This window comes from Doryrhamphus excisus, linkage group LG2 (genome assembly GCF_037039965.1).
Source record: "Doryrhamphus excisus strain RoL-2023G ecotype Guam linkage group LG2, RoL_Dexc_Guam_v1.1, whole genome shotgun sequence".
Taxonomy (NCBI): Eukaryota; Metazoa; Chordata; class Actinopteri; order Syngnathiformes; family Syngnathidae; genus Doryrhamphus; species Doryrhamphus excisus.
This window is the reverse complement of record NC_136358.1, coordinates 16,177,061-16,192,086: the sequence shown is the minus strand read 5'-3', so window position 1 is coordinate 16,192,086 and position 15,026 is coordinate 16,177,061. Positions and strand designations below refer to the sequence as shown.

The following is a 15,026-nucleotide window of genomic DNA, read 5'->3' as shown; positions in this document are numbered from 1 at the left end:
TTGCTCACAAAGCATAAACAACCAACATGCTGGCGTGCAGGCATCAAACACAGTAATAATGTGTTTGGAAAATACTGCCAACAGTTAATGTACACAATGGCAATGCACCTTCCTGAAATGTATTTGTAATAAAGTACAAGATGGGTCAGGATCGATTAATATAGTAGTTTGGGGATCCACACAATTTAGATTGAAATGCATCATAAACAACTAATGTCTGATTTCATTTTTTAGTATACTTGAGTACATTTTATCCAACTAATCATTAAAAACGAGAAGTGATATACCTTATACCTGCTTTTGTGGTCTTATCTGCAATTTTGATATTTACATATCATGTGTTACAAATACAAAAATTCAATAAATGACTCCAAATTTGGTATGAATGTGAGTGTGAATGGTTGTTTGTCTATATGTGCCCTGTGATTGGCTGGCCACCAGTCCAGGGTGTACCCAGCCTCTCGCCACAAGACAGCTGGGATAGGCTCCAGCACCCCCGCGACCCTCGTGAGGATAAGCGGTAGAAAATGAATGAATGAAAATTCAATAAATATTGTAATATTTTATGATTTCATATTTGCATGTGTTTTTTCATCCAAATAGACAGGAAGCGCACTCACTGTGTACATTGGGTTTCAGCACAACATTTGTTCCATAGAGCAACGGCATGAACGGAGTGAGCCCCTTTTGTCAGTCATATTGTCAAAGTGGGTGGAGGCGGGGCCACTGGCATACACACTGAATGCAGAAGAATGTAACATAGTAGAAATTAAAGCAGTGGGTAGCAGTGCATTATTTCTATATATTTCTTCATTGTACTTTTCTTAAAGTCGTAGTACCCCTGTACTAGACATTGGTTTCAGCACCTTGGCACATTTGTTCCATAGAGCAACGGCATGAACGGAGTGAGACCCTTTTGTCAGTCATATTGTCAAAGTGGGTGGAGGCGGGGCCACTGGCATACACACTGAATGCAGAAAAGTGTAACAGTAGAAATTAAAGCAGTGGATAGCAATGCATTATATGTTTCTTCATTGTACTTTTCTTAAAGTCATAGTACCCCTGTACTAGATGATGGACAAGCAAAGAGGGGGCCAAGGGTGGGTCATTAAGCATAGACAAGCTGGTGTGCAATGTTTGAATAACACGGCAAAAGACTCAATGTTATTGTGAGGAAGTGAAATGTATCATGCTGAGTGGAACCTCCGTGTGCTGGAACAACATGCCTCAAAAGTCCAGCAAAACCTGGGGCACGAGACTACAGCAGAGTGAACACCTCAAAGACGACTTTTGGGACACTTTACACACTTTTCAGTTCTTTTTTTTATCATTTTGACCACAGGCAAAGGGAAGTGTCCAACACGGTAGGAAAAAGGCAGGCCAGGTGCATAAGAGATATACTACATTCATGGCTGGTCCTGTTATAATGTGTTAAAACACTTTCATTTTGATGTTTGTTTGTATTCAGCTCACCTTAGCAAAGGGGTTCTCAGACGGTCTCAGCATGGGACACGCTTTTAATGAAGTCATTTTTCAGGGTGTCACGAGACAAGACAATAGATCAAATTGGGTCTACAAGACGAGACAAAAGTACAATAAAAAAATATGATTATATAATGCAATCTGTTCATTTCTACTACATTAGACTGTGTATGCTAGTGGCCCCGCCTCCACCCAGAGGCTCACTCCGTTCATGCCGTTGTTTTATGGAATAAATCAAAAAGAACATATACTAAGGAGGAAGATTACTTCAAATATTGCTCAAATTTTCTTCAAAATAAGTTGGATGTTACATATTTAATATTACTATTACTCCCCGTGCATGCGTGGGTTTTCTCCGGGTACTCCGGTTTCCTCCCACATTCCAAAAACATGCTAGGTTATAATTAGTGACTCCAAATTGTCCATAGGTATGAATGTGAGCGTGAATGGTTGTTTGTCTATATGTGCCCTGTGATTGGCTGGCCACCAGTCCAGGGTGTACCCCGCCTCTCGCCCGAAGACAGCTGGGATAGGCTCCAGCAGCCCCCCGAAACCCTCGTGAGGAAAAGCGGTAGAAAATGAATGAATATTACTATCTAATATTACTATTACTTTAATATTACTATTTTAATGGAACTTTTGACTTGGTGTCTGCGCCTCACCCATAATGGATCCGCCCCCCACTTTTGGGTCCCAATCCACCAGTTGTGAGCTTTAGCACAAAGACAACATATAAGAAGCACCTCGGCATATGATGCAATGCAGCTCTACTGTTAACTGAATAAAGTGTCAATCAAAGCTAAGCCAGGCTTTTTTGTATTGCATCTCATTAGCCTGTGCAGGTAAGCTGAGAGGAAGGTTTGCAAACAGCTTCAGTCGTGTCAGACGCTGCTTTTTCCCTGCAATAACCTTTAATTTCATGGTGTATTTGTTGCATTCAGCACACGGGCCGGATTACAAGTGACAATCTCCAGACTTGTGACCATGTGGGGACGTCCCACCCTCCTCCTCCTCCTCCTCTCCTCCTCCTCCTCGTCAACATCATCCCCGACACCATGCAGCTTTGTAGCGGTGCGCGTCTGATGCAGTTTACCAGTGAACAATTAGCCCCCGAGCAAAAGCGAGCCCAGCGCTGGCACATGTGGTTAAGAGGCGAGCGCTGCGGGAGAGCGCCAGATGATGAAGGGATGAAGATGGGAGGAGGTAGAGGAACGTGAGGAGGAGGGAGTAGGTCGTGTGCGAGACGCGTGTGCCACTTTTCGGGATTCACTTCCACAGAGAAGATGCTAATCACGCGAGAGTGCTTATAATTATCCAAATTTTTTAAATCTCCACTCCCGTTAACCCCCCCGCCCCCCTTCGTCGCTGGGCCTGCAGCAGCTCTCCGCTGTATGCCAACTGGGCTTGGTGCCAGGCACCCTTGTCGCGGTGTCGTGCTTAATGAAATGACAAAAAAACAGATTTGCATACGCGGGGAAAACAGGTGTTGTAACAGGTTTGACCCCAAGAAAAAAAACATAAAGAAGGTACGTTTTGTGCAACAACAAGCTGCCTCGAGGCTCTGGTGGGGGACTCGGCACGGCACCATCTGCCCTGTGTGACCATCTAAATAAAAAGTTCTAAACATTCTTAAACAGCTACCAGGCTGGAGTGCAGGACTCGAACAAATCGTCATGAATAACGCTGACAAAAAGTATTGTGTCGACATGAGATGGTGTTCCTAATAACGTGGAACCTCCGCTTTCTGGACCACGCCTCAAAATTTCAACAAAACTTCAGAAGACGCATTCAAAGACATGATAATATTCTATTCTAATATTCGGTAACACAAGCATCTAAAATTGATCAATATAGCCTTATTTATGTCTAATATTTATTACTTTCTGTTATTATAGCTACCATATTGGGTAATACAAGTGTAAACAAAACTATAGGGGTGCTATTTTGTGTTTAGGAGGGCTCTAATCAGTTCGTGATGTAGGATTTCTTCTTCATAAATGGAATATTTTCATAGTTGGAGCACAGAAAATATGTTCTCGACCTTTCAAATCAGGTTTTTGACATTATTGGAGCCATCTAGACATGCAATAACAACTGTAGTCACCTTTACAGTCGTATTAATTAATATAGTAGATATAATAAGACAAAATAGGACATAATATAGACTCACGCATGTAATCATTGGGAGAGTTCTGTGTTGTTACTGCTTGACTGAACAGTGCTCATTGATGTAACATTACTGACACCTAGTGACCAGTGTAGGATACAGTGTCTTTCAACACATTTTCTGAATGCCTGGTATTTGTTTTTGTTTGGCAATTTTTTGTGCATGAAAATACATGATTTATGCAAAAAATGTGAAAAAATATGCTTCTTTTATACTAATAATAGGCCATAATCGATAGGCGGGGTATGGCTGTAATGTTAAAAAAAAATATTTATGAGGTTCTAACCGGTTTTGTATGCTCAAGCTATAAAAACTTATAAATAAGGAATCCTATTTCATGGAAATTCACTTATCATGGTCAGGCCTGGAAACAATTAACCTTGATATTTGAGGGATTACTGTAGTGTTATTAAAGACCATAAATTTCCTTTTGTGGAATACCAAACACAGCGGAAAAAAAAATCCACTTTGCATGTTGAAAATATTTCAAACATGGTGGCCTCGTGGCAAAAACCTGCCATGTTTTAATGAAAGCGTCACGTTTCCTGAGTTTGAGTTTTTTTTTTTTTTACTGTATTTTGGTTCCCTTCGTGAGCCAAATATTCAAAACACCTCGCTGCACACTTACACTGAGGGCAAAGCCGCTGTGGTGGAAACAGAGCCGTTGTTTAGAGTAGGATTAAGGCTCACCAACCAAAAGACAGAAGACAAAATCCCTCCACTCACACTTTGTGAGAATGTCAAACGTCCCCTATGCAGACACACTATTGACAAGCCTGACTTCAAAACATCCCTTTGTCCTTTCATGAAAGACGCCGTCGTGCGCACACCAACAAATAGCCCGATCATCATCAACCCCCTTCCAGCGTCCATTCTGTTTTTATTTAGAGACAGAAGGAACAAACCTGAGACAGTCGTGACCCGGCGTGAGCGTTCTAGCTCGGTCTAGAGCGACGCCGGCAGAAGGCGGCACCATATGCCCTCAGCCCCAAGCTGGATGCTCTTTCTGCGGCCTAATGTGCCTGTCAAAAAGTGTTACTGTCACAAACCAGCACCCCCCCCCCCATACTATTCCATGTTTTTCTGCATCTCCTCTCCTTAAAGACACTTTTACTTCAAGTTTAAAAAAAATAACAGGAAATGCTGGTGTTCCTTTACAATTCATGCAAATAACAGTAAACAGGGGGGGGGGAGAAGCTTGTGAGGGTGAGGAATGAGAGATGGCTGACAACAAGTGACAGGCTGAGCTCTGGTGACCTTGCCTTTTACCACATGTGACCTTTCTTCAACCTTGCAGGAAAAAAATTAAACAAAACCGCCAAAAGAAGCTATGCTTTGGACTGTAAACAAACATGGCCAGCATGGAACTGTACAGTTATGCTTAGCTAGTGCAGCTAAAGAGAGTTTTTCTGCACAATTTCACTTATTTATTTGTGCCTTTGTCTTCTGTTGTAGGTTTTTGATTAAAAAAAATTAAAAAAAATCAAGACACACATTGCAAAATATGAGATGATTTCTATTTATTAAAAAAAACTGTCTCGTCATCTCATTTTGCCGACCTCAATATATTGCCATGTGCATGCATGTCTCTTTTCCTAATAGGTCGCCTCCAAACAGCCAGGAACAGAGTTCACTCTGTGCATGTCATTTATTCCATAGAACAATGGCATGACCAGATTGAGCGCTTCTGTCAGTTTCTTTGTCTCTGTGGCCGCGAGAGTGCAGAAGAGTGGATGGAGCATATTAGAAATGAAATTCGTAGATTGTAGTAAAAATTGTGATATATTTAGTAATCTTGAAATCATGTTTTGTCTTGTAGACCCACTCGTGTATCATTTTGTGATACTCTTACGATTGAGAAACTTTGAAAAAGCGTGTTGTTTTAGCATTACTATCAAATACGGCGTCAAAAGTATCGGAAATGCGCAGTACTGACACCTACAGATCTTAAACGGAACAGCAGCAACCTCGACTTTGAGTGTGACTGTGTTTAGATGTTTAGCATATGCTCGGTTTAAGGTCGTGTTTTGAGTGTCAAGTCAATATTATGCTCTCGTACACCAAAAAGATGCCTAAAGTTGAACGTCAAAAGGTGAATTATCGCAAATTATGTTTGTTTACGTCAAAATACCTTGTCAGTCACACAGGTAGTCAGCCATTTTGCTTTATCAGTACAATTCTTTTTCCAGTTTGGGCTATCTTTCAATGTTTTGCAAGCAAAAAGTGCCCCAAATCCTGTGACAATCCTCGCACCCCAACCAAAAGGCAGCACTGATTTCCAATCCAGTTGGTCTTAAGTGACACGAAGCAGAAGAACAAAAAAAAAAAGTCTGAGCCGTCCCAAGACCCACACAAAACATGATTACAGCAACGGAGGATAATTACAGCTCAAAAAAGGCGGCCTCTTAAGCGCGTAATACACTCTTTTATCTTAAGAAGTCAATCTTTGTCAGCCTGACAGCTCGCGGCATATGATCCCGGTAAACAAATACTTTTGCACGGGACAAAAGTGCCATTAAAGGCCAAAACTGTCAACACAAATTCAAGTCTTACTCAGGAGGGGGTGGGGCTTGGTCACTTGGGGTTGCCTTAACTTGCATGGGGGTTGTCATGGAAACATTGCTATGAAGGCAACTAAAGACGCATTTTTTTTGAGTGCGTTGACATAATTGAAAACTCACAAATTTGTTGTGGAAATGTGGGTATTTTGGGGGGTTCCGGGTAGATTTTACCCCGGAAAAATCTTGCACATTTCACGTTTTGTACATTCCACAATGAAAGATGATTTAAAAAAGCACGCAGCAGGCAGTAATAATTTTGATAAATGATTGAAACTTATGACAGGTTACACACATTTATCCAGTGGAGGGCATTCATTTTCCTATTACCATAATGTAGAGCACCACCGCTCCATGATGAATGCCGCAATCAAAAAAATGGATGCCAGAGTGGGGTGAGTGGCTTTATTAATAAGTGCGGTCAGTAGCGGCGGCGGAATGGAAAGCGAATAGCAGGTCCTGCTTTTGCACAAAATGAAGTGACCTTCCTTGTAGCATAACGTAAACACGCGGGACATTTCGAATAAATGATTACAGGGAGCTCTCCCGACAAAAAAGGGGCCCCGATTGTGCACGGTGACTGACATATTTCACAAGCAGAGGGGGGGAGGGGGGGGGCGTTTATTGCACCCTTTTGAAGAGCTAGGGACCTGCTGAGTGAGGCGGGACGGCATGGGAGCACACCTGCATTGCTGGGGAGGGAACACCTGTGCACCCTGCGGCTCCCACCTGGAGGATGATATTGATTTGTGTCTGTTGATAGGATTTCTGATTCAGGTGTAGAAAGGGTTAGGGATAAAAAATTGCACATTCAGAATAATTGTTCCTCAAAATGCATGGATTATTTTAATAGTGAAAAATATTACACAAAAATATCCTACATTTGTGAGCATGCTTTGTTTCTTTTTTGTACATTTTTCTATCACAACAAAGGCCAAAAGGAAAGAAAAGACAAAGAAGTTCAGGCTTTGTAATGAGCATTGTTGACGTCACTAAGCGCACGCGTCCTTACGGGATGCCATGGATCATTAATTAAACCGTGAAAACACACAAACCCGTCGTCGGTATCGGGGTGGGGGGGGAGTGAAAGAAGTGAAAGTTCATCCTCCAGACACACGCCGATCCCCCGGACAGCACATCCGTGAGTGTCGTCACTTTAATACGTCTTTTATTTGCTCTTTCACACAATAACAAGCATTGTTGTGAGTAAAGTGGATCAACTTCCTAATTGAAAGTGCGGTTTTGCAAGAAGTTACACGAAGGAGGAAAACTTACCAAAAAAAAAAAAACTCCCACGCAGCCAGGTTTATTTCCCTTGCGGTGAAGCCGAGAAAAAAAACACAGGTGACGAAGAATCTTCACGCTTGACCATAACGAAAAACAACAAGTAGAGTAAATAAAGTTTTTTTTAAAAAGTCGAATATTCCTCCGCTGTGGTCTGGTATCTCCGCTGTTATTAGGCTTACTAGTGCAACCCAGCGAGTACACTCAAGTCCTGTTTGAATGACGCGCAATGCGAAAAGAGGCGGCTTGTGTGTGTGTGTTTTTGCCTCGTTTCCATTCAAACACACACATCAAGATATATGCACGCAATTTGGGACTCGAACCTATCGCCCCCCCTCCCTGTCTCCCCTCCTCGGGGAAGGCACTTGCTTACGCGCGGAAGGTGTGTGTTGTTATTTTTGGGCGTACTGCGACCTCGTGTGACGTCACGGGCCACCTGCGATGTCAACAAACGTCCATTAAAACTTTTTGTTTGGGTCCTGTTTTATATGAAACTATTATTTCCCATTATAAATATACAAAATATCGAAATATCACAGATCAACAATATACTCAATATGTATTTATTCCCAAAGCATCTTCATTATTAACTAAAATGTCATTATTAATTTTATTTTAATATGTCTTGGTGGTGTAAATAAAAGCTTGATTTACTGTATATTAACCCACAATATTAAAACTTCATTACAATTGCAATATATACAAAAATGTAATTGATGAAAATGACTTAACATTGCAGCAAAATTAGTGAGGATAAAATGCATTTCTGCATCGTCCCCTTATATTATTATTATCTATTATTCTCGATCACTATTTTTCACTTTTGTTTTCATGCGAACATCTGAATTAACGCGTATTATTCAGAAATGTTTGGGTGTTGTGTGTATAACGACTATAATCAAGGTGAAAATTGTTGCTACAAAATGTGGAAAAAACTATTTGCCTCGGTTTTTTTGACCAGTACGTTCAAATTGGTGTTTTTTTACCTCTTAAAATACATTAATTTACACTATTAACATATCTAAGCTTTGTGTAGAGATGCACACTATACTGAAAATGTTAAGCTTTGAAAAATCCAAATTAAGTGGGAAAATGCACCGGTACAGGAAAAAAACAAGAAACACTAGAATCGAAATGTTGTGGTTTGCTGCCACCAGTTGTTCAAAAATGGAATTACAGTCTGCTTTGGTAAATAAAAACATACATTTTATTGTCATGAAACACCACCATCTACTGGCCTTACCTTGTCATTACAAGGCCAGTCATGTATTTTATATTTAAAATAAAGTATTTTACATGATGATGACGATTATTATTATTATTATTATTATTATTATTATTATTATTATTATTATTATTATTATTATTATTATTATTATTATTATTATTATTATTCACAGCAGTTTTATTCTTAGTAGTAATCATGATTGAGTTTTACGTTTGCCCACAGAAAAGAATGGGAATGCTTGTTAATAATTGACCTGACCATTAAATCCATGAGAGGAATATTTGGCCTTAGAACAAAGGAGAAATTGTGTAATTCTCATTGAAGTCTACAAGGTTTACTGTAACTTTGAGAGGTGAGGGGTGTGTGTGGGGGGGGGGGGTGCATATGGAGGATTAGTTGAATTAACCATCACATGGTTGGACTCACACGCACACATTGAGGTCTTAATCCGCTACAAAGGACAGCGTAATCTCTTGATTTTTGGTTCCAAATGATGTGAGGACTTGCACTACAGAACAATGCATCATGGGGAATGTAGGATCTTTGAGGGCTTAAGGACTTTGTTGGCATGACTCCATCCGTCCTGCAGACGTGTGCTTGGTCACGTCCAGATGTGACATCCAAAGCCATTACGTAAGCCGTGTTTGGATTTATTTATTTTGTAGCTAGAAAACAGATAGCGACAGGATAAACCAAAGGGATAACCATGCCCCCCCCACCTTGTGTACTATTAATAGGCCCGAGCAGCTGTAACCCAACTCCATCTGTCCAGTCACGTCCCCGTTGCAGACTCACCCGCCTTTCTCCAGTGTCCCTGCGGCCCAGGCTTGGGGGGCCACTCCGCTTCGTGCCACCCTGCGAGCCAGGCAGGACGGCCCGCCGGCTGCCTCTCACCCAGACCTCTGCACCATCATGGAGGCTCTGTGTATGAAACACCTGGAGGAGGATCAGAAGAAAGGAGGGTTCAGGATGGAGACCCGGGGCTCCACTGCTGAGGAGTATGAAGAAACCACCGTGCCTGCAATCCGGAGGAAGGTGTCATTCGCGGATGCTTTTGGCCTGGATTTGGTGTCCATTAAGGAGTTTGTGGACGCCACGAAGGTCAGCGAGGAAATAGAAGCCGGTCCTTCTGAGGAGTTTTACCTTTCTTGTCTCTTCACCGCACATTCATCTTCAGAGGAGCTGGAGCGAAGCCTGGAAGCGCAGATGGTGGACTTGGAGAGCATCGAGCTCCTTCCGGGTACCACGACCCTGCGAGGCACGGTGCGGGTGCTCAACCTCTGCTACAGCAAGTCCGTGTATGCGAGGATCACCCTGGACCGCTGGAGGAGCTACTTTGACCTCATGGCTGACTACGTACCTGGATCCAGTGATAGCAGAACGGATGGCTTTACCTTCCAGTACACGGTGGTTCCTCCCTTGGAGAAAGAAGGCACCAGGGTGGAGTTTTGTCTGCGTTATGAGACATCACTGGGCACTTTTTGGGCCAATAACAAGGAGATGAACTATGTCATGTTCTGCCACCAGAAGAGTCCTGTTAGGCAACAAGTGCAGAGGAGCTGTCTCAAACCGAGCAGGTCAGATAAACGCATTCTAATGTTAGTACTAGATAAGTAAGCACTTATGTAACGGAATCATTTTGCCCTTATATGGTGTTCTAGTCCACTGTGGACAGAAATGTGCACTTCCTGTCATTGGTGCATATTTTATATTAAAAAAAAAGAGCATACTGACACATGAAAATGTTACAGGAGGGGAAGCGCTCAGGAAAAACAGAGCAACAACACGGCCATGCTTACCACAGGTGCGTATTTGCTGTGTTGATATTGCAGTGCTGATCCAAGACCAGCTGAAATTTGACCTTTGACTGTCTCGCTCTGTAGAAGCCGAGGCCCCACGGGAAGAGGAGAGTGCAGAGAGTCCGTCCTTATTCCACCCTGCGGAGCACAAACCTCGGGTAGGGTTCATTTTTACTGTGTACTGCATGCAAATGTACACATGTACAGGGATTACAGAAACTTTAATACTAAGCTAGTCTATCATAAATGTTCAGAAATTATTTTCTCTGGGAAAAAATGGGGTCATTTAAGGGTACCTTTATTATTGTTTGCTGTACATCATATTTTGCTGAGTCAACAGTGCAGACCAACACTCTTATAGACAATAATCTGGACATTCAGGCAATAATAAAAGATCAGAGAAAACCCAAAAATCCTTCAAACCAAAACCAGGTCTTAAAAAAGACGGGTTTGTCTTATATTGGAGTCAATATAATCAACAAAATAAACAGGATATAATCCATGAGTGTGCCAATGTTCTCCACCGAGGGCCACATACTTATGACCATATATATATATATATAACCATAGAAAATTCTGCATCGTTGCTTTGGAATGTCCTGTAGGTGAAAAAGTGTACTCCAGTCTTTGGCTCTTTTTTTTCCTCCATTTTTGCAGTTTTTTTTTTAAATTTTCCAAATATTTCAACTTCTTAAATAACCATTTTCTTTGTTATAATATTTGGACTTTATTTCTATAAGATCACTTTTCCCCAACCTTATTTTGTTTAGTTTTTTTTAAATATTAAATATATAAATATAAAAAAACTCCCATATAAATATAAAAATGACTTTATTTTGTTATTTTTCCTCATAAAATTAAAAATGTATTATTTTTAAATACAACTTTTTCTGCGTTTTCTGCGATTCCAACTATTTTAACTTTTTTTTTAGTAAATTTTCATCCGGTAATATTCTGACTTTATTCCTATTTACCCATCAAAATGTGCCATAAAATCTTCTCTTTCTCATAATTACAACTTTAAATGATTTTTTCGGAAACTTTTTGCTTACATTATGATTATCAGTATCAAAACATATCACTATATTGACACTTACTATGGTACCCATTATGTTATGTATGGTCATATCACCTCGTACTTCGGTACGGGACAAAAAAATATTTATATATTAAAAAAAAATAATAAACTATATTAGAAAAGCAAAAAATCTTCTGTTTCTCATAATTATGACTTTAAATGTTTTTTTTCTTGAACTTTTTTGCTTACATTATGATTATTATTATCATAACATATCACTATATTGACAGTTACTATGGTACCCATTATGTCATGTATGGTCATACCACCTCATACGGTACATGACAAAAAATTAAAAAAAATATAAAAAAAAATAAAACTATATTAGGAAAGCAGAAAGTGAACAAATGTAACAGTTACTGATTGTAAAAGTACCAGATGGAGGGGTAGGATTTAATAAGCTTTGCTTCTTCCTACTCCTTTTGGACATGTGGAACTGTGAACTGATTATGGGATGCATTCAATTGTAATCTGATGCATGTTCAAATTAAATTAAATTATTATTATTATTATTATGTTTTCTCTTGAGAATACAACTTTTTTTCCACATTATTTTGACTTTCTTCATGTAAAATTACTGCTGATTTTGTCTTTTTTAGATATTCTTGTTAAATTGTATTTTTACCAATGAAAAAAAACAGCAACGAGCCGCACGTTGGACACCCCTGATATAAAGAAGTGTTATTGTGCCAAAAATAGCCAAGTTTGACTTGAAGAATCCAAAAACGATGCCCCCGTTGAACTCGTGCTATGCCTCCGGCATAAATACTTGACTCAACCTCTGACCCTGTGACCTCTTGGACAGGTGGAGAGCATGAAAAACCGACAGAGAGCCGCACGCCTGGCGCACGTCAAAGACATATTCTCCCACAGGTGGGGGCAACATGACGCCGGGGCCCACGTGGGGACGAGGAAACAATTGAACAAGCGACCCCATGTGCTGACCTACCACCAAATTCCTCTGATTAGCCTGGACTGGGACAATGATAATAATCTAATGGATGATATCTGGACAGGAAGAGCCAAAGTGACCTTGTCGAAAGAGCAAAGTGTAAAAGCCGCAGCGTCTGTTAATGATATTTTGGGGTCCTTTCTTAATGGGAAAGGTCACGCCGCTGATAACGACACCTCTGTGTGTGATGTATGGCGGGCTTTTATTAACGAGCCTGCTTGCGAGGACGAGTCGAGTGTCCCCGAGTCGGAATGGCTGCAAACCGCTGTGCGGGTTTCTTCTCTGCCTGAAGAAAAAGATGTCCGGAATGCCACCCTAGATGCCTCAGCTGCGGGTCAGGCGCTGTCACATGCTTCCCAAACATCGCCAGATCACGTTTCCTTAAGGGGTGAGGACACAGTCGCGGCAGAGTCGCATGCGACTCTCGTGTCCCGGGGATCTGTTGACACTTCAGAAGAACATCGAAACAAAGGAGATGAATGCCTGAAGGAGTTGACGCCCATGACAGCAGAGCCACAGAATGCCGACGGCCATGACAGGATCTCACAGGGAGAAAGACAGATTCTGGGAGGGGAAGACACATGTGGCAGGATGGGTCACCAAAAGACTGAGATGGAAGCCAGAGAAGATGAGAAGAAAAATGAGGAAATCGGCACACTGGATGACCGTGTCATCATCTCAAATGGTCAGATCTTTGAAGCCAATCCAGAGGCTCGTGTCCTCCACCGCACTTTAAGACATTTCCCGCCAGATAGGCACAACCTGAATGGGAAAATGAGGTCTCAGGAGTGCGAAAGAAGCCTAAAGTTAACCGAGTTTTGCAACCAATTGGATCCATTAAATGAACGAGTGACCTTCACGTTGGAGGACCCTCTGGGGATAAACCAAAGTGAGCACAGACAAGAGCCTAATTTGACAGAGAATACCAATGCTCTTGAAGTAATGGAGTCCAGATTGGATAGAGTTGGAGATGGCGCACTTGAACGACCAACGGACCCCGCATTAGGTGTTCTCCATGACACGGGAAGTACCGCCGCAGAAGATAGTGGGCAGTCGATTGCTCCAGATATCAACCGTCCCTGCCGGAAGTCCAACGGTTTTATGTGGTGGACCATGTTGTACATCCTCAGTCACTTCACCCGATTCCTCACCTGCAGCCTGCCAGTCGCCGGATTCGTTGTTATTGTTTCCTTGTACGATTTCCTAGCATTCTCTGCGCTGTACGTGTTTTCATGCTTTCATGTTCTTACTTGTTTGCTCGCATGGTGGTTTTATAAGTGGAAGTGGTCTCAGGGGGGGACAGACGGGGTTGTCGGCTAGGGTGAAATGGTTACTACATCATCAGGGTGTCTTCATAGGGACTAGGTGCAATGACACATTTTTATATCTGTATTTTTGTCTTAGTAGTGCACTGTTTGGTTGGCTTTTCTTGAATAAAATAAACAATCGGTCACCATCCTTTATGGGCTTCAAGACGCATGTGATTTGGCTCACATTTAAAGGGGAAGTACACTTATTTCTTTCCCTTTCCTGTGCATTGTAGTGTGAGAAAACTAGTTAATATGAGCTAGCTAACAATGGACGTTATGAAAAATACATATTTTGATGCTAAAGCCCTCACAAAAAACGTAAAAAAAACGGCAACAGTGTTCCATTTGCATAATGGATATTTTTATTGTTGTGGCGAACATGAAAAACTATATCTGGCGGACTAACACGATGCCTCGCTAGCTAGAAGAGTGGATACCTAGCTCTCAATTTCGCTACAAAGACTCAACAAGTGATCACGGTGGAAACACAGTTGTTTTTAATGATAAAATGACATAAAAGTGGGCGGCACGGCGATCTAGTGATTAGCGTGCAGACCTCACAGCTAGGAGACCTGAGTTCAATCCCACCCTCGGCCATCTCTGAGTGGAGTTTGCATGTTCTCCCCGTGCATGTGTGGGTTTTCTCCGGGTAATCCGGTTTCCTCCCACATTCCAAAAACATGCTAGGTTAATTGGCGACTCCAAATTGTCCATAGGTATGAATGTGAGTGTGAATGGTTGTTTGTCTATATGTGCCCTGTGATTGGCTGGCGACTAGTCCAGGGTGTACCCCGCCTCTCGCCCGAAGACAGCTGGGATAGGCTCCAGCACCCCCGCGACCCTCATGACGAAAAAGCGATAGAAAATGAATGAATGAATGACATAAAAGTCGAGTTTCACATACAGGCAAAATGTGTAAACAAAAAAGCAGGAATAGTGGCAGGATCGTTTTGTTAGCAGCCCAAGGTGACACAGCAGACGCGGGATTTGCCGCTGCACGCTAATCTGTTTTTGTGATCAGCTTTGAAAGGCGTTTATCGCAATCAATGATCGTCGATCAATGGCTGTTATTGAGCGGTGGCCAATCGATCGGAGCATCCCATAGGAAATCATGTAACCATCGAGACACCCAAAACAAAAATGACATTTTCTAAAGAATTATGGTTTT

At 41.6% G+C, this 15,026-nt stretch overlaps 2 protein-coding genes across 5 annotated transcripts in view; one reads left to right on the top strand and one right to left on the bottom strand.

Moving 5' to 3' along the window:
* foxp2 (forkhead box P2) overlaps window positions 1–8,181 on the bottom strand; it is a 107,597-nt gene extending 99,416 nt beyond the window's left edge. Inside the window, exon 1 of one of the 3 annotated variants that reach the window (XM_058077298.2) lies at window positions 7,483–8,181. The gene's annotated coding sequence lies outside the window, so the exon portion shown is untranslated. The remainder of the gene's footprint in view (window positions 1–7,482) is intronic. The other 2 variants (XM_058077301.2, XM_058077302.2) reach the window with 2 other exon arrangements.
* On the top strand, window positions 7,068–14,009 carry ppp1r3aa (protein phosphatase 1, regulatory subunit 3Aa). 2 transcript variants are annotated; one of them, XM_058077307.2, is made up of 6 exons: window positions 7,068–7,348; window positions 9,234–9,352; window positions 9,457–10,296; window positions 10,471–10,523; window positions 10,603–10,676; window positions 12,402–14,009. In XM_058077307.2, exons 3-6 carry the CDS (start codon window positions 9,632–9,634, stop codon window positions 13,866–13,868), a joined length of 2,259 nt encoding a protein of 752 aa, XP_057933290.2. In that variant the 5' UTR covers window positions 7,068–7,348; window positions 9,234–9,352; window positions 9,457–9,631; the 3' UTR covers window positions 13,869–14,009. The 2 variants fall into 2 exon arrangements, with proteins under 2 accessions (XP_057933290.2, XP_057933288.2); XM_058077305.2 differs by lacking the exon at window positions 9,234–9,352.
* The last annotated feature ends 1,017 nt before the right edge of the window (window positions 14,010–15,026 follow it).

Bases quoted from the DNA above. Each gene is read 5' to 3' on its own strand.
- ppp1r3aa (XM_058077305.2), top strand. From the start codon at position 9,632: ATGGAGGCTCTGTGTATGAAACACCTGGAGGAGGATCAGAAGAAAGGA. The intron at 10,524-10,602 runs GTGCGTATTTGC...CTCGCTCTGTAG, and splicing joins CACGGCCATGCTTACCACAG to AAGCCGAGGCCCCACGGGAA. The intron at 10,677-12,401 runs GTAGGGTTCATT...CCTCTTGGACAG, and splicing joins CTGCGGAGCACAAACCTCGG to GTGGAGAGCATGAAAAACCG.